Source organism: Pogona vitticeps, chromosome 2 (genome assembly GCF_051106095.1).
Source record: "Pogona vitticeps strain Pit_001003342236 chromosome 2, PviZW2.1, whole genome shotgun sequence".
Lineage (NCBI taxonomy): Eukaryota > Metazoa > Chordata > Lepidosauria > Squamata > Agamidae > Pogona > Pogona vitticeps.
The window spans coordinates 293,692,679-293,717,692 of record NC_135784.1 but is presented as its reverse complement, the minus strand read 5'-3'; the positions used below and the strand labels follow the sequence as shown (position 1 = coordinate 293,717,692).

General features: G+C 40.6%; 1 protein-coding gene across 4 annotated transcripts in view; it reads right to left on the bottom strand.

Moving 5' to 3' along the window:
• The window catches only part of RANBP3L (RAN binding protein 3 like), a 53,349-nt gene extending 28,896 nt beyond the window's left edge, over positions 1–24,453 (bottom strand). For 3 of the 4 annotated variants that reach the window (XR_012084555.2, XM_020795713.3, XM_072992837.2), the window contains exons 1-3: positions 23,943–24,453; positions 2,764–2,819; positions 1,464–1,500 (exon numbers count right to left, since the gene is read on the bottom strand). Coding sequence is in view for 2 of the 4 variants with exons in the window: in XM_020795713.3 (XP_020651372.3) it covers positions 1,464–1,500; positions 2,764–2,819; positions 23,943–24,024 (175 nt within the window). In the remaining 2 variants the exon portion in view is untranslated. Of the gene's footprint in view, positions 1–1,463; positions 1,501–2,763; positions 2,820–11,303; positions 11,401–23,942 lie in introns of all 4 variants that reach the window. The other variant, XM_078384490.1, reaches the window with a different exon arrangement.
• Positions 24,454–25,014: the final 561 nt, after the last annotated feature.

The window sequence follows — 25,014 nt, the reverse complement described above, 5'->3', positions numbered from 1 at the left end:
AGGTAGAAAGAAACAGATAGAGAAATCGAATTCCCTGCCTCCTGCACCAGTTCCTAGCATGTAATTGCCAGATTTTTTTTAAATCTAAGGATAATAGCTGTGCCTTGGGGTGAATCAGAATAGTGGTATAAATCACAGAAGGCTGATAAACTCCCAAAACTTAATTAAAGCTCAAATTTCTTTTTTCATCCTTGGAGTATTAGACCCAATAAGAATGCCTTTATTGCAGCTGAATATAAGACATTGGGCAGAACTGTATTGCAGATTTACACTGGCTGATTCCATCTAGCACCAGAGCCAGTTGCCAATAATTAGGAAATCACTACTTGCAATTATGGTCACATGCCCAGTCACATGAGAAACAGGAATAGAACTAGCAACTTATTTATTTATTTATTTATTTATTTATTTATTTATTTATTTATTTATTTATTTATTTATTTATTTAATTTATATGCCGCCCACTCTACCCAAAGGTCTCTGGGCGGCTTACAACAATTAAAATTCAACACAATAAAATATAAAATGATTAAAATATGATTAAAATACAAATTAAAATTTAAATTGCCATCATCAAGACCCACAGTTAATGTTATTTCAATTAAAAGCCTTCTGGAACAGGACGGTTTTGACCTGGCGCCGAAATATCATCAGTGTCGGCGCCAGGCGAATTTCAGTTGGGAGGGCGTTCCATAGTCTGGGGGCAGCTACCGAGAAGGCCCTTTGTCTAATCAATACGAGATGTTACCAGTGCATGTGTAACTGTCATGAGACTCCGCTCGTCCAGGTAGGGCCGTAGCTGGTATAATTTCCACAGTTGAAGGAAGGCGCCCCTGGCCACCGAGTCCACCTGAGCTTCCAAAGTTAGACTGGGGTCCAGGAGCACCCCCAGGCTGCGGACCCTGTCCCTTAGGGGGAGTGTAACCCCATTCAGGACAGGGAAATGGCCCTGCAACCTGTCCGGCAAAGCACCCACTAACAGCACTTCCGTCTTGTCTGGATTGAGTTTCAATTTATTAACCCTCATCCAGTCCATTATCAGGTCCAGACACGAGTTCAGCACAGAAACCGCCTCACCTGGATTGGTGGAAAATGAGAGGTAGAGCTGAGTGTCGTCAGCATATTGCTGACTCCTCAGCCCAAACCTCCTGATGACCTCTCCCAGCGGTTTCATGTAGATGTTGAACAGCATGGGGGACAGTATTGAGCCCTGAGGTAATTAGTGGCTATTTGCCATGGCAGTTTATGCTGTTACACTTACACTGGTGTAAATTCCTAAAAGGATTTTAGCCATCAAAATTTATGGCATGCTTAATTTTATATAAATACAATAAACATTAGGTTTTTTTAACATGTGGAGACAGAACTGCATAGTAATTATTTCCTGGATATCCATGTGCCAGGAAATATTGCATCATTTACACTATGTTCATCTCAAAGAATTTAATAAAACTCATGATTACCATTTTCAGTCTTGCACACAGGATCTTCTGCAGGTCTCTGAAGAAAAAGAAATATTAGTTAGATATAAATGAAGTCTTAACAAACGTCATATATTTTAAGAAGACACCTTTAGCTTGACTTAATGTTCTGGGTGTCTGAACATCATTCACTGGTCCTGAAATTATAGTGGAGATTATCCAAGATTTTCCTAACTTCATAGCAGAACAGAGCATGAGGTTCCAGAGCAGAGGAAGGCAACCTGCAACCTTCCAGATGTTGTTGAACCAAAATTCCTATAATCCCTCTCTCTTGGCTAGGCTGCTTATGATTGATGGGACTTGCAGTCCAGCAGTATCCAGAAGGCCACATGTTGCTCATTCTTATTCTAGATTAGTGGTGCCCAACCTTGGGTTCCATATATTCTTTGACTATGACTCCCAGAAATCCTGGCTAGCACAGATAGTGGTGAAGGCTTCTGGGAGCTGAAGCCCAGAAATGTCTAGAGATGCAAGGTTGGGAACCATTGCTATAATGGATAGGTTTGCCATGTCAGTAGCATTCTTCTTCATGAGATTTCAGGGCCAAACGTGAGACCAAGAGCTGGGTCCTTGAGATGTTATAGAAGCAGGACAGGGTAAGAGTTGGAAAGGAGCTTCATACTGGTTCTGGGCCACCTATTTATGGATGGAGGTATGAAAGGAATCGGGCAAATGGGCACAGAATTTGGGAAAACCCTAATGGACCAAGTAACATGGTGACCGAGAGCCAGTGGGGGTGGGGAGTAGAATCTTTTTTAGTAACCAGCCAAGTGGCAAAATATGTCCTGCAACTGCTGTGGTTTCCACCATTCTTTGCTAGGGCTCTCATTCTGTGCTGATTTAGTCTACTGTACATATTATATCAGTAGAGTTTTTCCAAGTCCTATGTAGATGCTGGGGCTTGGGGAAAGCTCATTGCAAGTCCACAGGGAGTTTTTTGCTTCAAGTGGCATGTCGGACCACAGCCTTTTTGGTGTGCTGATGTGGTGGAAGCACAACATACATGCAGAGACCTTTGTGTTGAGCTAATAAGCCATGGTGCTAGCTAACAATGTGTGGTGATGGATGTCTAGTCTTTAAAACCAACTCACTCACAAAACCCAAAGTTTCTCCTTCCCCAGTACTGCTCCCTCTGAGATTTGTCTCCCATCTGAAGATAGAGGGAAGTACTGAGATTCTCTGAGATGCTGTTGCCGTGATCCCACTACGCCTTCATGTTTATTTATGAACCTGAGATATATAGTCTGAATGAAGTGCAAGAGGAGAAAACAAGAGCATTTACCTTGTAAGGTGGTTCCTTCTTGAAAACAAAGGCGGGTTGTGCAATCACTGATCTTTCTGGAGGAAGAAGAAAAAAATCAAGCTAAAAATGAATGGATGTAAAGAATGTTACGTTCTGATTACAATCATTGGGAAATGAATGGGAGAATACAAACATAATGTATGCTCCTTCAAGGGTCATGCTTTATTGGTACCAACCAATCATAATTAAATTAAATTAGATATCATTAAATTAGATATCAATAAAACTAAATATATAAATAATAAAATAAATATCAGATTTGAACTACAAACACTTCATTCATATTTAAACATTTTAACTGACTTTACTGTAGCGATAAAAGTAGTAGTTGGTTTGTCGTAAGTATTTGCATAATAATCTCTCTCTCTGTGTGTGTGTTTCTTGGTTCATTTCTTTATCATGACCTTCCCTTATCTTATATTCATACAGAAATTGTTTCCCAAATTTGTGAAGCTTTGTCTTTTACTGCTTGGACACAGGGCCTCATTAGGTGAGGGGCTTAATCTATATCTAGAAGTGGTGCACCGTGAAGAGGAAAAGACTGTCTGTTTGTTCTAATAGGAATTTGTCTCAATCATCTTTTAGCAAATTAGTTTGCTTTTTCTTTGGAATTGGTCTATTAGGAAATAACATGGCTTTCTTTGCATGTATTGTCGAATTTTTGCATGCCTAGATGAATACAGTAATGTTGTAAGACAAGGAAATGCAGTATATATTTGCTTTAATATTGTTGTTGCAACTTAGTAACACAGTGCCTTACTGGAAGTAACTGTAGGGGTTAAAATTGAGCAATGATGGAATTATGACTCATACAAATATCATGAACACTCGGTTATGTATGGAACTATTTAAAGGAAAGGAATAATAAACTATTTCTCCTGAGCTATTAATGCCAAATTAGAGGAACAGAGGTAGAATTCTGCATAGCGAGCAAGTTATTGATAACTCAACCACATGTTTAAAGGTGGAGATAGAGTGGACTATGCTCCACAACGTTAGAATCTGTGGAGTCCTCCCACAAGATTTCTATAATTTGTGTGAGCATCCCACAAGAGAAACATAGTGAAATGCTCATTGATTCACCACACACAGAGTTAAGGAAACTTATATAGACTCTGGTTTAACTAGCAAACCCATACATGTGGGAACATTTTGAAAGAGTGGTCAAAAGCAGAACAAAGATTTCCTTTACAGAAAGTCTTAAAGCAATCTTATGCATATTTAGGCAGCAATTTTATATATATTTACCTGGGAGTAAGCTCCACTGAAATCAATGGGTCTTGCTTGTAGTAGACATATATAATGTTAGCCCATATGCACTCAGAGCAAATGGATGTCAAACATGTTCTGAGTCACACCTGTAAAGCAGCCATTCTCAAAGGGGGCTGTGTGCCCCCCTGGGGGGACCTGACACCTTTGAAGGGGGCCACAGACAATTCTTCACACACCACCTTATAAGGCTTGTTATGCAACTTAAACAATCCTGATTCGGCCTATAGTTCTTTTATATTGTGTTTATGGCTGTGGCCAAAAAGAAAGAAAAAAGGTTGGGAATGGCCACTGTAAATCTGTGAATCACGGCACAAGCACATCTTGACATAGATTGGGCTAAGTAAATAACAGTGACATAGAGATATTCAGCATGGGAATTTTTATTGGGCACATAAGAATTAAAATATATCCAATGATTGAACTGGAAAACAAGACAGACTACAATAGAGGCGCACAAACAGGAATAAAATACATCTGCTTTAGAATTGTATGAGGGAAATATCAACTAAAGGGAAGCAAAACTCTCATGACTGCAAAGGCGAAACAGGAGAAAACAATGAGGTCCAAAGCAGTAACAATAAAAATCTTTCCACAGATAAACCCACAGAGGAGGATTGATGGGGAAACTACCAATGCTTGGGGAAGGTACTGCCAAACATAGACTTCGGGATAATAGAAATCACTTCTCCTTAGTCTCATTTGATTGTCTTAAAGTTGGAGGATTTTGGAACTCCATCTGGAGCAAGGCAAAGAAATGGGAAATCTTGGACAGAGATCCCAAGAGAGCCAAGGCTAACGAAAGTTCTAGGACAGAATCAGGAATTTAGGACAGAAATGTGGGCTAGCAGGATTTCCTGGGATTGAGAAAGTAGATCCATTAGGCCAGCTCTCTAGAAGAGTTCCAGCATTTAGTGAAGTTAGCTCTAAAGAAGTTGATTCCTTCCTGATGCCAAGAAGCAGTGACACATCAGCAAACACTAGAACGGGCAAGGAGTGCTGTGCCATCTGGCTACTGCTTGGAGTTATGAGATGGTGTTTTGCTTCTAATCACTGTAGGCTGATAAAGGCATGATGGAGGTGATTTCTTTCCAATAGGATTTCATCCTGCCATAACTAGATCCATGCTTGAGGGATATTCATGCCTAGTGAGTTGCTGACTGCATTATCTACACTCCTTTGAATGGAGTTGTTTGGAGTTATATTTCCTGCCATTTTTCATATTTTGCTGGCTTATTTGATCATCTCTTTTCCTAAGGTCCTGGCAGAGAGGTTGTTCAAACCTAGTCATTTGGTGACATTAAGCTTGCACCATTAACCTCTGTGTATATTTATATGAGCCTACAAATATTATGAACAAAGCACTGTGTGCCAAACCTGTGTAATCAAATATTTCCGGTTCGCATAAAGTTGGGTACAGAAAGATGTGATGTATTATTAATTATAGCACTACATATGAAATAATATTATTTTTGATAGAAGCTGCAACACATTTGTCCAGAGGTTGAATAATATATTTCTCCCAGCCTGAGCCAATGTGTGAAGCTGAACAAGGAAGCATATGTCTTCCCCATCCACCCAACACATGGACCTCCATTCAACCATCTGTGTTTATATGTACATTCAAGAAGGGAACACCCAAATACTGTCTATCCTTGTACAGTACCATTAACAACACAAGAAAGATGGAAACCAACCACTGTGTCTGCCTTTGTACACCTAAGGATGACATTCAGACAGCCTATTTACAATATACTTATTCAGAGGAAGACTTTTGTCTGGCTCAGCCCCTTCTCTTCTAGAAATAAAAATTGCTGAAGTGAATGTTCTTTTGCTTTGTAGCACTGCTTTGTTCAGTGGATTTTTTAAAAAACAAATGATGCTGTTAACACTTCTGGATTAATGACCACTGGCTGAAATCTAGTTGCTCATAATAGTAAGTCACACTAAAGTACGCTCTATAAATTCCATTGATTCAAATTGGCTCATTCTAGTTGCGGCTTACTTTAGAGTAGTTTCCATTTGAATCAATGGAAGTGATGGAGTAGTTGATTTATGAGGACCCCAGTGATTCAGTGGGCCTGTTCTAGTGTAATTTACTATGATGCTGATTAGATTTCTAGTTTGTTTTTAATGTCTCAGTGGAATTCATTTTTTTCATTTTTACACTTGTGATTATGTTATTGATTATTAACACTCCTGACTCCTGATCTCACACCCCAGTTGTTAATTTTTCACTAACATCCAGCTGTTTTAGCAGATGGGGAATGTTTTTCCTTCTTCGCCTATATGTTTGTGTCATAAATATACTTGCTTCTTTGTCATAAATAGCAGATTTTTTAAAATCCTAAAATAAGAAATCACCCAAATTTCATGTCATGCATTGCCAGTTTAGATGACATACACTTTCACTTTCTCATTTTCATCAGAATGGTGCTGATTGTTCAATTGCTGCATTCTCATCATACATGATTCCTTGTGGAGGAATCTGGTTATACGTATTTTACAGGGCAAGCTTTTTGATAAGCAGTTTTGAGGAGTCTGATTTCTTTTTGCGCGCCCAGAAATGTTGAGAACAGTTCTCAATAATGCATTTTGAAAAGATGTTTCCATCAACAGGGAAAAGCAATCATCTACAAGTCCTTATCTGAGAACCAACATTGTGTTCTAGTCATCTGCAGAGATCAAGGCTTAAGTTGTTTGCAAATATTTGCATAGCAGTGACCACGTAAGCCAGTATGTTTTGCACAAAAGGATAGTTGTGATGGAGGGAGTGGGAAACAGACAGTTGTGCTGGTTTCCAAGGAACGGGGGGGGCTGCTTTAAAAATGCTGTTTTGTAAACATCCCCCCCTGCAGAATGATGTGGGTACCTTTATTGATCCTAATTATTCTTTGTAATTATGCCAAGGGAAATTAATTTTCTTATTATAAAAATTAACCAACCCCCCCACATCATCTGTGCTCTTTTTTTTGCCAAGAAATGGAAAAGTCATCTGTGATTAAGTATCTGTAGACACATAATACAATAAACGCTATATCATAAAGTCACTGTTGACCACTAGCACCATATTTACATGGCTTGTTAGTTGGCTCAGTTCTTCCAATAAAGAAAGAATTGACCTCCAAAGTCTTGACAACATCAGCTATTATTTTTCATTGATGGCAATCAATGATGGCAATTCATACCTCATCATGGTCAGAACCTAGAAAAGTTCACATTTTGGAGCAGCAATGCCTAGAATCCTCCTGTAAGTATCAGTTGTAGTATAACGAATGGCTTTTCCAAACTCTTATGTTGGTTGAGAAATTGGAGTAGTGGAAGACAGAAAAAAAAGGGTATATTAGAGGAACCCATTTGTCACCAGGAGGGTAAACCTGAATCTGCCAAGCATTTGAAACATAACTATTTTTAGCTTCTTCTTCTTCTTTAGTGGCTTGTATTTCTGCATCAAAATTGCAATGTACAACTATGTGAGCTGCAAGAAAATCTTCATTTCTCGTCAATAGATCATTCATGACATAGAGCTGAGCGCATGAGATGATACGCACTTCAAAGCCAGCAGAGAGCAGTAGTGGACAGTTCATGTTAACAGTTTTCTTTTTAAATTGGCGATTTCAAGTTTAAAGCCCTGTTAATCCCTTCATTGAAGCTTCCGTTTTAACGAGACCACCTTTGATAATTGTTCTTGGTAATTTTTAATGAAGAAGTGTAATGACATTTCCACATCTCCTCCCTTCAATTTCTTTTTTTAGAAAGCTTTAAAAAAATTAATATTTTTTTAAAAAATGTATTAGGTTCACCCATCTTGTCATGAAAAACTTCAGAGGCGGAAACTAAAGACTGTAAAACATAATGCATTCACAAAAACAGAAACAAATGAAAAAAAATCAACAACAAGAAGAGAAGAGGAAATGATGTGAAAAACAAAATACCAGACTTGCTTAGGCCAGCTATCAGTGAATTACTGTTTACTGAAGCTGCAAGGCAATAAAGAGGCTGCCAAGAACTGCAGATCTTCTGTGCCAGAACAAGGAGGGGAGGGAAAACTTTGCAATAGCAAAAGCTCTAAACTGGGAGGAAATGAGAGACTGTTTCTGACTGGCTGGTTTCTGACTGGGGGGGGGAATCAGGAGACTGAGCAAGCAAATCATATTAATAAACAGTAACGGACTTGTTTCTGAGCTGGAAAAGAATAGTGAAAGACACTTCTCAGCTGTGTTCTAGAACTAAGGCCCATGCCTCCTTTGAAAAGGATATTAATACAACCTACAACTCCGACATCCATCTATTTTGAAACTCTAGCAATGTTTCTCACTGGGTTCCACATGCTCTGCATTTTGATGGCTGCATCTTTATTCTCTTCACAAGTAACATATTCAGAGCAAACCTGGAGCTTAGGACATTTTACTTTTTTTGGACTGTGGCTCTAAGGTGGGATAACTGATGGTCTCCTGGCTGAAGGATTCTGGGAGTTTTGGTCCAGAAAAGGAATTGTGTGCAAGTCTTAAAAAAAAAAAAGAATCTGGGGAACAACCAAAGAGAGCATAATGGGGAGCATCATAAATCCAGATGCAAGTGAAGAAATGGGAAGTAAAAAAGCACATGCTTTCAACTAAGGCTGGCTTTCGGATATTAGCGGAAGTGGTGCTTCTTCCTCAAGCAGCTAGCCAGGACGGTGAAGAAACGAGAGAGAGAGCAAATGGCTGATGAAGTAATTTATTTATTATATTAAGGAAGGAAAGAGAAGTGGTGTTTGTGACATTTTCTGCCTCAGGCACCAAAATCACAGAGCAGTTTTTGAGTTCTCTGTAACCTGACTTATGGAAGAGGGCACCATTTTCTGCTCTGTCTCTGGCAGCAAAATGAGAAAATTATTAGTGAGGTAAGCCACGGGCTACGTAACAAGTGAAATTAGTCTAATACATCTATATATCCTGTATCGCTGACCGATTCTCATCTGCCAATACCCACTCTGTGACTATTCTTCTCTTCTTGACTGGCTTCTGGTTTTGGAGTGGAGCTGAAGACGGAAATCTTGTTACCGTTCGTAGCTCCAGGACACTTGGCTTCATCTGCTATTCAAACTGAAAACAGCTCACTCACCATTATAGAAAACATGTTCTTATCACGCTAATATAGCTCGAGAGGGAAATCCTTTTGAAAAAAGAAAAGAGAGAGAGAGAGACAGAAGCCTTTGAACCTGGAGAGAAATCTGATAAAGAAAAGATCTATAGACACTTGAGACCAAAAGTACAGAACAGAAAAAGCACTGCCCCGCCCGAGATGGAAATATACAACATTGGTCTCATGTGCTTGTAATGGTTCACCTTATTTGGGACATAAACAGAACTGGGGAAGAATTGTACAACCAACATGGCCAGGGGCCATGGCAACTGGCCCCCCTGGAAGTTGTCACACACACACACACCCCAAAAATTGGGATCTATCCAATGTCCCAAGCTTGCTCGAAGGAAATGGGAAGGGCATGAAGCAGCCTGCACTCTCCCTTAGCAACAGTAGAAAGCATCCATAGACAGGCACCATTGTTACCACAGACCGTCTCCCTAAGGGCAGCTCCTCTCAGCTTATTCCATTGTCTCTGAAGGCACAGCAAGAAGAACAGATAGCGAATGAGGCAGAAGAAAGGGGTGGAGCAGGATACAGCCGCCTGCCTGACTCCTCATGGAGCAGGACACATCATCTGTCAGGCTGGTTTGGCAGTAACCGGTTAAGACCAGGTTGCTCCTGTCCAGAGCCGCTCATTCGCTTTGAATACAGGAGGTTGCTAGAAAAGTCACTGCAGAAGCCTGCCAAGTGTGCTGCCTCTGGCTGGTGAAACTGGAATATTCCACCCTTTTCTGCCAAGAGGAGACTGGGCTATGAATCCATCTGCCAGCCTCATAAATAGTGACGACGACAGACTAAGGCTCTTAATCCAGGTTTCTTTTCATTTCTTGGAACATATTGCATGATCCCAAAGATGCCACAAGCGGGAGACCCTACATTATCCCCTCAGCTCTTCATACTCTCTATATATTCCCCATTTTTCCCTTCAAAGAAGGACTATGTGGACAGCGTTTTCATTTTCCTGCCTCAAAAAGGCCCCTCTGGCAACCTACTTTCCTATTTTTACATAGCTGGTTAAGAAGCGGTTTTTATTTTACAAGGTGCCTGGAGGATAAGGGCTCAGTAGGGTTGTTTAATATGGTGGCTTTAGTAAGTTTTGTAGGCGCTCTCAATATAGGCTTTATGTTGATTTTACAGTATAAGGCTTTATTAGCTATAGCCTGCTTTGGGGTCACCTTTGGTGCCAAAGGGTGGGACTGAAACTGAACAGAGAAATATTCATGATGTCCAACAAAGGTATATTCAGTGATATCCAGAATTCTCTTTTGCTGTTCTGTTTAGAATGGAATAAGAACATATCAAGATTTAATTTGGCCATTGTTTTCCAGTAAAGTCAACTGAGCTGTATCTCCTGGCCTAATACGTGGATCAAGAGTATAGTTCACCTTTGGGCTTGTCCAAATTTTACAAAGTGTCTCTTGATTCAAACAGTTTATCAAAATATTTGCATATTTTAACTAATGCAGTCAGAAATGTGCAATTTTTCCAGAAACAATGTGCAAAAACACATACAGTATTTACAAAGTTAACATATAAACACTTTTATACGGTTCTCCCACTGTGTGAGATCATCAGGGGTTTTGACGCTTCATGTCACCAATATGCAGATGACACCCAGCTCTTTCTCTCCTTCCACCCCTCTGCAGGGGATGCTATCCAAACACAGCGCTGCCTGAACACAATGCTGGGGTGGGTGAGGGATAATCGGCTGAGGCTGAACCTGGGCAAGATGGAAATCTGGTGGGTGGGTGCCCCTAGTGTTTGCAGTCTGGGTGCTTCCTTCTCCTTTGGGGGGGGTACTCTTTCTGTAAAGGATGAGGTGTGCAGGTTGGGCATACTTCTTGACCCGGTGCTGTCAGTGGCATTTGCGGTCTGCCCCACCTCTTTCCATCTAAGGCAGATTGCCCAGTTGCATCTCTACCTTGACACCGGGTCCCTCACTATGCTGGTTCATGCACTGGCAGTCTCAAGATTAGACTACTGCAATGCCCTATACGTGGGGCTGCCCTTGGGGCTGTTACAGAGACTCCAATGGGTCCAGAACTCAGCAGCCAGATTGTTGAGTGGGGTTAGGAAATACCAAAACATTTTCCACACCTTGGCTGTCTTGCACTAGTTACCTGTTCACTTCTGTGCCAGCTTCAAGGTGATGGTGTTAACCTGTTGTTGTTTAGTCGTTAAGTCGTGTCGGACTCATTGTGGCCCCATCGTCCAGTCCTGCAAATAGGTACTCCATTACTATCAAACCCATGATTCCTGAGGCCTATTTCCAGCAGGTTCATGAGAGGTGGATTTTCAAACAATGTGGTCTCATACTGTTTCATCTGGTGGTGATCATAACATGGGTTGGTGGCAAGCTTTTTTGCGCCCTGGGCAACACTAACTACTGGCGCGCACCCCCCCCAACCAATTTTCAAAAACAGAAAAATTGTAGTTGCATTTTTTCCCAAGAAACTAGTCTGTATAAAATGGTGCCTCTCTCAGGTCAGTTCTGTGCTCCTCTGAGTTCAGTTCTGTGCCCCTCAGAGGTGATCTGTGCTCGAGGCAGACGCCGAGTTCACCTAGTGATACAGTGGGGTCTCTACTTAAGTACTTAATCCGTATTGGAAGGTGGTTCTCAAGTTGAAAAGTTCTTATGTTGAATCTGCATTTCCCATAGGAATGCATTGAAAACCATTTAATCCGTATCTGCTCTTTTCCGTCCATAGAAAGTACAGTGGAACCTCTACTTAAGAACTTAATCCGTTTTGGAATGGTGTTGTTAAATTGAAACGTTCTTAAGTTGAAGCAAAATTTCCCATAGGAATGGACTGAAAACCAATTAATCCGTTCTGGCTGTTTTTTTGTTATGTAGAGGTGCGTTCGTACATTGAAGCATTAGTTCCCATAGGAACTAATGCAAAGCTGGTTAATACGTACTCTACCACTAGAGGGAGAATTTTTTTTAACCTAAGATGACCTAAGGTTAAAAAAAGAGCAGGAAAGTTTTTTTTTCCTCTTCTTATCTTGGATTTCTGTTCTCAAGTAGAAGCAAAATTTAGCAAATGGAGCTGTTCTTAAGTTGGATTGTTCTTAAGTAGGGACGTTCTTAAGTAGAGACCCCACTGTAGCACCAGCCCTGCTCATACCTCATCTCAACTATAAACTGGTAGGAAGCCTGGTTCACTAGGTAGGAAGGTCTATTATAGGATGGAAACTAGAGCAAAATGTGTAGCTGACAGATTTTGGGAGAACGTGGTTGTTCAGGCACAGACCAGGTTAGAATAGAACAGGTTAGATGTGGAACACATGAGAGATTTTTCATCCTCCTATACTGTTTAAGTGACACAATTGTATGGATCAAACTGGTAAGATACTAACTGGTGGTCAGCTCTACTAAGATCCAAGTGGTGGGAATTTGGGGATTGTTTATCTCTAGCTGACATATAGAGAATAAACATGTCTTTAGTGGTTATGGTTCATTATTGCTTTTAAACTAGAGTTTATTAAATGTAAGCATCAAATTTCAACAAACGCAGAATAACAAGTGAAATCATGCTGAATCAGGAGGCGATTACCTAAAAATAATAATGGGGGAAATAATCTGGGATTGGGAAGGTCAGATTTGCATTATCTTCCATTGACTACATGTAGAGGTGAATGTGAATAAACTCAAAGTCGCCCCCCTCCCCATCCATAATTTTTCCCCTCTGCTGCTGTGACTTGTCTTTTTTTTAATTTGAATGTGTTTGCATTGATTCAGATGGCGTGATCACTTGAGCCAATATGGAGGCTTTGTAGCCATTGTATGTAAAGCCATTCCAGCTAGCTACACCAGTTGTGAGCGAGGCAAGGTAACAGGGAAGCTGGCTGCTTTTGAACCGTCTCCTCCATAAATCTGGTGCCTGTGTCCACTTTCTTTTCCCCTTCCCTTCCTGTGTTTTCTTTCTTTCTTGTAAAGACTTACTGCCCAACCAAAGGGAGGGAAGTGAGGAATCAGCACAGAGAGAGAGAGAGAGAGAGAGAGAGAGAGAGTGGAAGAAGTTATCAATCAGCCTTATTTCGAGCTTAAGATAGCTTTTCTCTTACTGTCCCTCCTGCAAATCTGGACAGCTAGAGCAGAAGCTGCAAAGAAGACTGCTGAGAACCAATTTCCTCCACACTGTTTTCTGACTCCTGTGTGATCAGCTGAAGTTAATTAACCGGAGCTAACCTGACTTCCTAGATGTAAATTCATAGTGGATCCATCTGCATTTTCCCCACTATGTAGTCGCAGCTTTAGAAAGATTCAGAATTAAAATGGGGCTTCTGCAAAGCAGACCAAATCTGAATTAGAACACTACCGAAGAGTCACTGGCAAATTAGATTGGGAAAGGCAGATAGCACAGACAGTTTGTCCAAAAATTGGTACTTTTATTCTCAACCTCCCCATAGATGGAAAATACAGTGACAGGAAGAATGAGATAGACTGGCGGTCTAACTTCTATTTATTGTGAAAGACTTTACTAGACACTTTAATTCCAGTGCTTTGCAAGAGGGACATTGAAATGATGAACAGATCCAGGGTTCAGTGTTTTTTGTTAGTTCTCCTTCCTGAGAACCAAGATGTCAAAACTGTTTTGGTGAAATCTGTGGGTCCTGCCTGGATGTAGCATTGGACAATTGCTTTAAAAATTCTGCGTTTTCGTCTGTTTGCCTCTGTGACTGTATAGTATGTTCAATACCCATTATCTACCCCCATCTCTGATTTCCTTGTCTTATAGCGTTCTGCAGATCACTGCTATGGCGTAAGCATTTTTCACACAAAACGATCTAAGTGACTGCCAGGTGGTCCAGAGAGAGGCTTGCCTTGGTGGACAGTTTAATCAACAGCTTAATAGACTTGCTTAATCCAAAGCAAAGTAGGAAGTTCAAAGAAGAATCAAGTAAAACGGGGTTACTTGGATGCAGGATAAATTTTCTGTGACTGTGGAGGAGTTCAATCAATGCAGCATTTATGTGCATGCAATTTATACCCCACCTTGTGTACAAAAGAAGATCTAGCAAATGGACGAGATAATACTATTCAAATGGACTGCTTTTGGTCAAAAGTAGTCTAATTATCTTAACATTTTAATTTGCAAACCCCTGTTGTTTAATTTTATCTGGGGTATCAAAGCCTAAAAGGCAGTTTTTCAGTCAGTCTGCTTGGGTCTTTTCCCCAAACTTTGTTCTTCAGTTATGTGAAAGGAAAGGTGGGGCCTTTACTGAAATCCAGTAACAAGGTCTCCTCTCTTTAGCCAACTTTTGTCCCATGAAGCGTTAAAAAACAACTACAGTACAGCCGTACCTCGATTTACGAATGCTTTGGTTAACGTAGTTTTCAATTTACGAACAGAAATCCATTGAAAACAGTGCCTCGGTTTATGTTTTCTTTCTGGGGGTTTTCGGTTTGTGAAGGAATTTTCTCCAGGATGCTTTGTTCCTGGAGGTTTGTAGTGCCGCCCCTGTTCCTATGGTAATCCACGTTTCAGTTTACGAAACGTCCGCATTACGTAACGGTCTGGAGAATGCATTAATTTCGTAAACTGAGGTACTGCGGTACTTAAAGGTGGCTAGTTTCTTGGGCAGTGGTGGACCTACATTTTGGGGGCCTTGACGCTTGAATTGTTGTGGGGGCCCCTTCATAACTAGCAACTAGGTCTGGGTAGCTACTGTTATCTTCTTCAGTGGAGTTGCTCCATGACAGATCACCACAATTTTCTTTTTAAAGTGTGGCCTAAAGTTGCCTCTGGGGGCCCTTGCAGGATTAGGGACCCAGAAGCTTAAGCTTTATTAGTTTCAGAGTAGAGCCGCCTCTGCTGCTGGGGCTTAGAACTCTGTCCCCTCACCTTAGTTGCACCCTGTTAGTGTCTTCAGACCAAAATGTTTCTAAGTCCGAACAGGATCGTGGAGAGCTGTTTCAGTTTAACAAATCATTAATGTGTTATTACTCCTGTGCTCTGTTCTGTTATTACTTCTGTGCTGTATTAACAGTTGGAAAAACACACCAATAAGTATTGCAAGGAAAATAGCTTATCTGGTATAAGGAAGCTGAATTCTGTAATGTATACCCAAGATAGATAACCATGATACCATGCAATTACTGAGAACTGCATTGTCATGTCAGGGGAGCCATCAAACTGCTGTATAATACATGGCAACAGACAGAGGTGGCTTGAATATAGAAAATGTAGGACCGAAAAACAAAGCAAAAAAAGTTTCATGTCCCTATTAAGGCGATCAGATTTATTCCACTAGGAAACATTTGGTTGCATAAAATTGCATCACAGTAAACCAGATCTGAAAATAATTAATTTGAATGAATTGAGAACCCACAGGACTCCCTTTTGCCCTGGGAAAGCCTTTGAGAGCCTCATGGATGGAGGGGAAAGCTTATATTAGTTTTTTAAAAACACTGCTGGGTCCCCATTGCAAAGATGGAAGCAATCCAGTGGCAATTTGTTTTAGTATTAAAGGCTTCTCCTCCCCCCATCCTTAGGTCCCCCAAGTCTTTTCCAGGGCAAAAGAGAGTCCCAGGAAACCTAGTAACCTGAAAGGGAGGGATAGGAAGTTTTTGATTCATTTAAATTAATTATTTCCAGCACCAGATCTGGTTTGCGTCAGCGTAACTTTATGAAGATTTTGCCCACATTGACCTTCTATGGATTACAAAGCACTTCCTCAGTGTACTCTAATCCACTGGTTCTTAACCTTGGGTTACTCAGGAGTTTTGGACTGCAACTCCCAGAAGCCTTCACCACCAACTGTGCTGACTGGGGTTTCTGGGAGTTGCAGTTCAAAAGCATCCGAGTAACAAAGGTTAAGAACCTCTGCTCTAATCCACCAAAGCTTATAGCTGAAATCTGACATTTTGTTAGATGTTTTGCTTTGTTTGTACATGCTAAAACTAAGTCTAGAAACAGATGTTAGAAATAACGCAGGATGAACTATCATGGGATGAACTTTTGCCATTCCTAGGATTATACAATGCTTGCTTTGTATTTTTATTTGTCTTTAGCATTTAAGCATGAGATTTGGTTAGAATCTGATTTCACAAACACAGCAGTGTCTGCCTATGTCATGTCTACTGAAGAGTAATGTGCTGTCCATTCTAATTATGAGTTCTTTCTGATGTCTGCTTCTGAGAGCTCAGAAAAGTTTACCTTTTAGCCCATAGCTCCTAGTCACTGGCTCAAACTAACTTTTTGATTCAACTTTTGGGTCCTAAAAAATAACTTTTCCTAAAATTCACATCAGTGCTCATCTAAGGAGGGGGGTTTTAAACATCATCAGAGGAAGGTCCCACTATGCCCATGGGTTCTTCCTCTTTTGGGATGGGCTGATCACTCTATTCCTTGTTTATGTCCACGTGTTCTTCCACTTGAAACATTAAAAATGTTTTATTTATTTATTTATTTATTTATTTATTTATTTATTTATTTATTTATTTATTCATTTATTCATTCATTCATTTATTTATTTATTTATTTATTTATTTATTTATTTATTCTTTTGTTTATTATTTGATTTTTATACCACCCATCCGGCTGCCAAGGCCGCTCTGGGTGGTTTACACCAAGATAAACAATAACATAGTGACAAGGGTAATGAGCAACATCCAAATAAAATAAAAGGTACTAGACAGATTACACTAAAAACCACATATTAAAAGCAGAATAAAATAACATGAGAATGAAAACATGGTGGCAGGTTGGATGTTAGTTATTGAAGGCACTATTGTATCAGGGTGTTCTAAAATCCAAGAAGGCCTGTTTTAAATAGTTTTTTAAAGGTTCCCAGTGAAGGGGCCAGGCGGATTTTGGACTGGAGACTGTTCCATAGTTGCAGGGCAAACACTGAGAAGGCCCAATTTATGGTTGTTGCTTTTCGGGCCTCACTTGGAGTCACAAGTCTGAACCACTGGGCCTGTGACGATCTTACAGGGTGGGCAGATCTGATCAGAAAGAGGCATTCTGCCAGATATCAAGATCCAAAACCGTTTAGGGCCTTATAGGTTAAAACCAGAAAGGTGTTACAGGTTATACTAGAAAGATCTGGATATCCCGGACAACCCAGTTAGTGCGGTTGCAGACCTTGAGCCAGACATCCTGGAGAGTGAAGTCAAGGGGGCCTTAGGAAGCATGGCTAACAACAAGGCCAGTGGAGGTGATGGCATTCCAGTTGAATTATTTAAAATCTTAAAAGATGACGCTGTTAAAGTGCTACACTCAATATGCTAGCAAGTTTGGAAAACTTAGCAGTGGCCAGAGGACTGGAAAAGTCTACATCCCAATCCCAAAGAAGGGCAGTGCCACAGGATGCTCCAACTACCATACAATTGCACTCATTTCACATGCTTGCAAGTTTAGGCTCAGAATCCTCAAAGGCAGGCTTCAGCAGTATGTGGACCGAGAAGTCCCAGAAGTACAAGCTGGATTTCAAAGGGGCAGAAGAACTAGAGACCAAGGGAAAAGGGGAGAGGAGAAAAGGTTCGTACCACTCCATTGTCCTACCAATACATCACTTTTTTAAAAGGACAAATGGGGGCTTGAGTTCCCCAAGAAATAGTAGAAAAAATTAATCAGTACAACAAAGGTATGAAAAGAATGGTATAGCTGGATTTCTTTTCTCATATGTGATCTAGTTAACACACTCTCTGCTTTAGCGTAAGGGTGGGTGATACCTTTTATTGGACCACTATAAAATCATACACTGCAAGCTTTTGTGGATAAAATTTACACCACTGTTAAAATCTTTTTTCTCTCATGCATTTTTATTGCAATCCATTTGATGTGTTTTGTCTTACTATTCCAGTTGCTATTGTCATTGGGGGTTCATAAATTGAACAATATTTTTGTGCAAGCTGAATTTGCTATCAAATAGTGAAACAAACTAATACATGAACATGCAATTCAGTCTAGAATATTTTTGGATGCCACTTCTATGCAATTCATAGGGAAGCTGTACATGCCTGTATGCTTAACTGTATTCTGTACAACTGATATATTAGTTCATGAAACAGGATATGTTTAGCTCGTTCTACTGACACCTTTCTTCCTGCCAACAATCCCCAGCTAAACCCAGGGCTTGCATAAACCTGTATAAACATAGTGGGGTTTTATTTTAGAAAACGTAGTCACAATGTCACAGTGTAATGTGAATATTATTTTTCATCCAGATGTGATTTTGCTATTGATTACATCAAGTATTCTGCCCCAAGGCCATCATGTTGGAATCAAAATTTTGAGTTCACCAGAAATATCACACCTGGGCTATGGAATATATATTAGCAGTGTTCTTCTGTTATGTTCTGAAAAGACATGGAGATCTCAAAAAACTTGGTTGATATTCCTCAACGTAGTATGTGGGTTCACACCATATTTGCTGCCTTTCCAGAAGCAGAGGGAGACCTTTCTCTTCAGGCAGACTTTCCCTTAGCAATTGGCTGTCTGAGAGGGGTTTTTAAATGGAGTGTTGTGCCTTGTCAATTTTAAATGTATTTTTAGTATTGATTTTATTTACCATTTTTAATATATTTGTTAAATTCTTTTCAAATGTTTGTATAATTACTGTCCTTAGCTTTTAAATATTGTCTTAATGATGTAAGGCACTTTGGGTCCTTTTTAGGGAGAAAATATTTTAAATAAATACATAAATAAATAAATATAAAGTCTGGTTTCTGGGTGTTATAGCTCAATGCAATAATTTTTCCAAAGAGCATGTGATGCTCTTAAATATTTATGATTCTTAAACTTGTTATCTTAAAAGTACAGGGTTACGCTTTGAAGCTAAACATTTACTGAATCTGAACATTAACAATTAACATAGTAAGAAATATATTCCAACATATGATGGAAACATTTATAGTAGCTGACTGTGTACTATTGACTTCCCACTGATTTGTACAATGAAGAGTTTTCCAGAACCCTGTATGTTGTTGTTGTTGCTTAGTTGTTTAGTCGTGTCTGACTCTTTGTGACCCCACGGACCAAAGCACGCCAGGCCCTCCTGTCTTCCACTGCCTCCCGGAGGTGGGTCAAAGTCATGTTGGTCGCTTCGATGACGCTGTCCAACCATCTCGTCCTCTGTCGTCCCCTTGTCCTCTTACCCTCACACTTTCCCAACATCAGGGTCTTTTCCAGGGAGTCTTCTCTTCTCATCAGATGGCCAAAGTATTGGAGCCTCAGCTTCCAGATCTTTATAGCCCTAGCTAAAGGTGAGGGAGGTGGAACCTGGGATCTTCCCTCTTCAATTTTCATGCCTTGTCTGCAACACAGCAACTGTGTAGCCGTTCATCTGTAAGAGTTTGCACCTGACAGCATGTGTCAAAATGCAAACTCTGGAAATGGTCTCTCCTTCCAATACATCATCACTCTTCTAGACTACAGAGACCTTGCCAGCCACAAGACCCAGGAGATTCTCAGCTCCTTGGGGATCACCAGGACTTTATGATCAACTTTGTATTACAGTTGATAAGGAAGGCTGAGAGATCTGAAGAGCCTCGTGGCGCAGTGGTTAAACTGCTGTACTGCAGCCAAAACTGTGCTCATGACCTGGGGTTCAATCCCAGGTAGCCGGCTCGAAGTTGACTCAGCCTTCTATCCTTCCGAGGTCGGTAAAATGAGTACCCAGCTTGCTGGGGGGGGGGGCAATGTGTAGCCTGCATAATTAACTTGTAAACCGCCCAGAGAATGCTTGAAGCGCTATGGGGCGGTATATAAGCAGCACGCTTTGCTCTGCTCAACTATTTGACATAATCAGGTGTCATACATCTAGAAACAGTTGAGGTTGCAAAACCTCAAAAAAAATTTTAAAAAAATGCCCTGCCATCACTCAAATTGCAATGAGTGTCATAACTGAGGACATCTGATGCTGGGTTCCTAACACTGTGTAGTCACTGCATTGCACAAGCTTTCAATGTAACATAACTGGAGGATGATCGAAGCAGCCCAGGTTCAAATGCCTCCTGAGCCACGAAACTCAGTGGATGACTTTAGCCTGCTCACTATTGCTCAGCCTGCCGTATAATATATTGCCTTACACTCCTGTAAAAGTAAAACGGGGGGGGGGGGGGGAAGAGACATCAATAAAGCAGTGCTCCCACAAAAGAGGGTGAATGTTCCAAACTCTCTAGAACCTTTAACTGAAAGGGGTGCTTGGCAGTAATGAAGAAATAACAGGACAAATGAAAATGATATTTAAAGAAACAGAGACTATGCATTTTCTATTCAAATCCATTGCTTGACACAACTGAACCAAACTTATTATGAAAAACATTCTGACAGGTTTTTTTGCATATGTCCTCACAAAACCTGAGGTTAATGTTCTCTGTTGCAGGGGACTGAAAGTGATTTTCAAGCAGAATTGACTTGAGTGAAAGAGAAAGGAAAGCATTATTTTTTTTCTAAGCAGACCTGGGGAATCTGTGGTGCCCCATATATTAAGGTACAACAAGTGTCATCATCCCAGACTGTTGGCCATGCCAACTGGGGCTTATGGGAGTTGGAGTCTTACAACATTTGGAAGACAAGCATTATTTTTTTTCTAAGCAGACCTGGGGAATCTGTGGTGCCCCATATATTAAGGTACAACAAGTGTCATCATCCCAGACTGTTGGCCATGCCAACTGGGGCTTATGGGAGTTGGAGTCTTACAACATTTGGAAGACCACAAAATGCTTGCCCTGTGGCTCTGAATTACAGCTGCAATAACCCTAAACTCTATCAGGCTCTGACAGTGAGCTTCATAAGTGTAGGTATGGTTCCATCCTGTCCCTTGCTAAACACATCTCTTTAAAGCACATCTACACCAGGACTTGACTTGTGGCTTGGACATAGCTAATGCACTAGTTTTAATTCTGCAAATCCACTCCTGGCTACTATGAAAACCTGGCCATCCTGTTACGTTACAAACATTAAAGCTTAACTATAAGTAGTGCTGCAGGCCAGCCTTCTCCAAGCTGGTGTCCTCTGGACAGGCCACATAGGCTGGAGATGAGGTGGTGTACTCCAGACTCTTCACAGAGCACCAGAACAGGGAAAACCTTTGTCACTGAGTTGAAGTCAGCAGTGTTGAAAGCAGTGGCTTTCTCCAGGCCAGGAACAATATCACTTTGACTGAGCACAACGCACTGAATTACTCCTCTTTAGCCATTTACTAGAGCTGGTATAGCTGAGTGGGTCAGAGCCCCTGTTGCGGAGCCAGGGGACAAGAATTTGCATTCCCACTGTGCCATCTGAGATCACTCAAAGAATGTCTAGTTAATGGAAATGTGCACCCTCTCACCTGTGTAAACTTGGGCAAGCTGTATGGTATCAGATAACTACAAGAGGGAGGGACTAGTAAACCACTTTGGAGAACTTTACATCTAAAAAAACCTGGGATCTCTGAACAGCCATGAGCAAGCTGCAGATCCAGACCAGAGCTGGCAGAAGGTTCTTTTTGGAATACAGCTGTCAGAATCCTTCAGCTGGGGAATTCTGGGAGATGTATAAAAAAAAATTTAAATTTCCCAAACCATGTTCTTTAAAAAGGCCCCATTACAGCACAAGGCACTACTCTAGATGCCAGTGATTTACAGTAGTTAATCAAGAAAAGCCCTAGTTTTCAGACTCTTGAGAAAAAACTTCTAATTTTTTTTCAGGAATTATAAACTTACATTGCAGAATGTGCTGCTGCCTTTTCTATTCTTAATTTTTCTTGGACCAACAAAGAAAGGCAACAGGAAAAAAACACTGATCCACTCAAAATATGGTACTAGAGGAGAGATTTGTGAACCACCAGAAAGAAACAAGTGGATCCTAGAACAAATCAAGCCTGAAGCCTCTCTACAGCAGTGGTTCCCAACCTTGGGTCCCCAGGTGTTCTTAGACTAAAACCCCCTGAAGCCTTTGCCACTAGCTGTGCTGGCCAGGATTTCTGAGGGTTGTAGTCCAAGAACATCTGGGGACCCAAGGTCGGGAACCACTACTCTAGAGGCAAAAATGTCAAAACTGAGGCTCTCATGATTTGGACATGTCATGAGAAGACAAGACTCACTGGAGAGGACAATACTGTATCTGTAATGTTAGAAGTTGAAGGCAGCAGGAAGAGGTGGGTTGACTCCATAAAGGAAGCAACAGACTTGACTTTGCAAGAGATGAGCAGGGCTATTAATAGGATGTTCTGGAGGTTACTCATTCATAGGGTCACTATAAGTCATGGCGACTTAACCCTTAAATGAGGGTTGTTGGTGGGATCTGATCATTTGAATACTGCTTTATTCCAGGGAAAACTATTAGTCTAACTAGTTTAATATTGTCTCTAGTAGCTCTGGCAGGAATTTTTCCAGTTTTAGATAGAGATGACAGCATTAAACTTAGACCTTCTATATGCACCACATGTTCACTTCCACTGACTTCCAGCCTTTCTAAAAGAATGATGATTAATATGCAGATCATGGAAGAAGCTTTTTGGAATAAAACTCCAGGAATCCCTATATTCCTCAAAATAAGTGATTCCAGTGCCCATGGACAATGAATCAAACAACCAACACCAAAACAAATGTACCCATGGTAGACACTGCTGACTGTGTTAGCCGGGATTCCCTGAGAGACAGTGTTCCACACAGTATTGTTCCTAAGTTTTGCATTTCATAAATATATGAAATTAAAATGTCTCAAAATAACATGCTTTACAATCCAAATCAAAAACAAGCATAGGATTTCACTGTAAATTTCTCCCACTGAAATTTCTCCCATTGAAATGAGTCTAAACAATGTTGAACACCGACATGTCCTTAGAAGACAAATGCGTAATCATACCCTTCATTTGGATCTTATTCTTCTTGGTATATTTAATCAGCATAATTTATTATGGGCAAAGGATGCAAGTTGTATTCATACAAAATAAGTGTGCCCTTTATTTAATGTTTAACATCACTATCCTTGTAACAGTTTGCAAGATTTGATCTGCAGACAAATGCTTGGCCAAAGGCAGGGCAAAATCCCACCTCGGGTGCACTTTTCCTTGTACACTTTGTACAAGAGTAGACCTACAATTTAGTCCTTTCCAGGCAGATGTGGGAAACGTATGACCCTCCAAGTGTTGTTGGACTCTTAATCTCCATCTGCCTTAGCTTGCACAGTCAGTGGTTAGGGATGATGAAGATGTTGGTCCAAGAACATCTGGAGGGCTACAGCTTCCCCACTCTTCTTCTAAGAGTCCTTACCTACACAGTTATTAACAAGGTCCTCAAGTGTCAGCCACACATAATCTTCAGTTTCCTTTCTTTAAACAAGCAAGCAAGCAAGCAAAAAAAAAAAAAAAAGAGCATGGAACAGTCTGTACTCATCCCCTGATTTGTTTGGGGTGCATTTTCGGATCACAGCCAGCAAACAAGCTGTGAATTTCAATAACCATGACAAAAACTGACCTCTGGAAACATATTTAAGTACATCTATGGAATTTTATTTCAAAAAACAAAGAAGAGCTTGAACTTGCAGATTTTTTTTAAAAAAAGTCAATACAATAAATTGATGAGATGGATTTTTGCAATTGGGGCAGGTGTGTTTCTCATAACCAAGTTTTTTAAAAAGTCCCACTGAGGTATTATTTTGTTTTTAAAACTAAAATTGACCAGGAAGACCCTTTCTGACATTACAAACATGGCTTTGTTGTGAGACATATTCGAGATATACATTGTCCCCAAATCATCTGTGTTAAGGTTTCTAATTTCAGTTCATGAAGTTGAAATCAAGTCTTTAAAATAAAGCACTTACTTTCATAGTTTTCGGCATGTTTGCTGCTGCCAAAATTGTATACCATGGGCGTAGTTCTTCTGATGTTGGCTGTTTGATTCATTGTCCATGAGTTACTGGAAGCTCTTCTTTTGATGAAAGATTTGCCCTTCTTTTGATGTTCAGAGATGCCTCGTGGGATAAGTACTGCTCTCTCCACATGAACTATCCCTCACTGAGTACCTACTTACTCTGTTACCAGCCGTTTACTCATTGTTAAAGTCCACATCTCTCTTTAAAAAGCACAGGAAGGTATTTTCCTACAGATCTTAAAAGTACTGTGGTGGAAAATCATTCTTCCAGACAGATGTTCAAATGCAACTTTGTCCACTCCTTATTCTGCGACAGGACAGATCCCCAGCAACTTCTGAATTTTAAAATGAAACACTTTCAGAAACCAAAGAAGGATAACAGGGTGTGTGTTCCAGCTCAGGAAAGCGCAACTACAGAAAGTCTGTGCTTTCTGTTTCTGACAGCTCAGACTAATGTATTTAAGAGAGGCAGGCCCTGGGGAGGAGATATGTAAAGCCAACACGATTAACATAAACTGGGCTGGGCCAATGAGAGCCACAGGATTTCGCAACAGCAAAATCGGGGATTACCTTTCCTGATCTCTCAGCTGCAGACCGGTGGAAAAAATGTTTTCCAGTTGAGAGGCTTTCTTCAGTCCGTAGCTTGACAATATAAAAGTAAAATCTTTTTGCAGCTCAAGAAAGGAGAATTTGTTCAGAATTGATGTTAAGGCATGTCACCTGTAAACCCTTGCTCTCCATCATTTCATTGATAAAACAGAAACACTAAGGATCATTGAAATAGTTGGCCTTCGGGATGTTTGGGATTATAGTCCCCACAGCTCCTTATTGATCCATAAACTGAGGAGGGCTGATGAGATTTTTAAGCGAAAACATTTGGAAGGGGCAACTGGTCCTCCCTGGAATACTGCTGCCCCCTATCAAGTGTTGTTGTTGTTTAGTCATTAAGTTGCGTCCGACTCTTCGTAACCCCATGGACCAGAGCACTCCAGGCCCTCCTGTCTTCACCTGCCTCCCGGAGT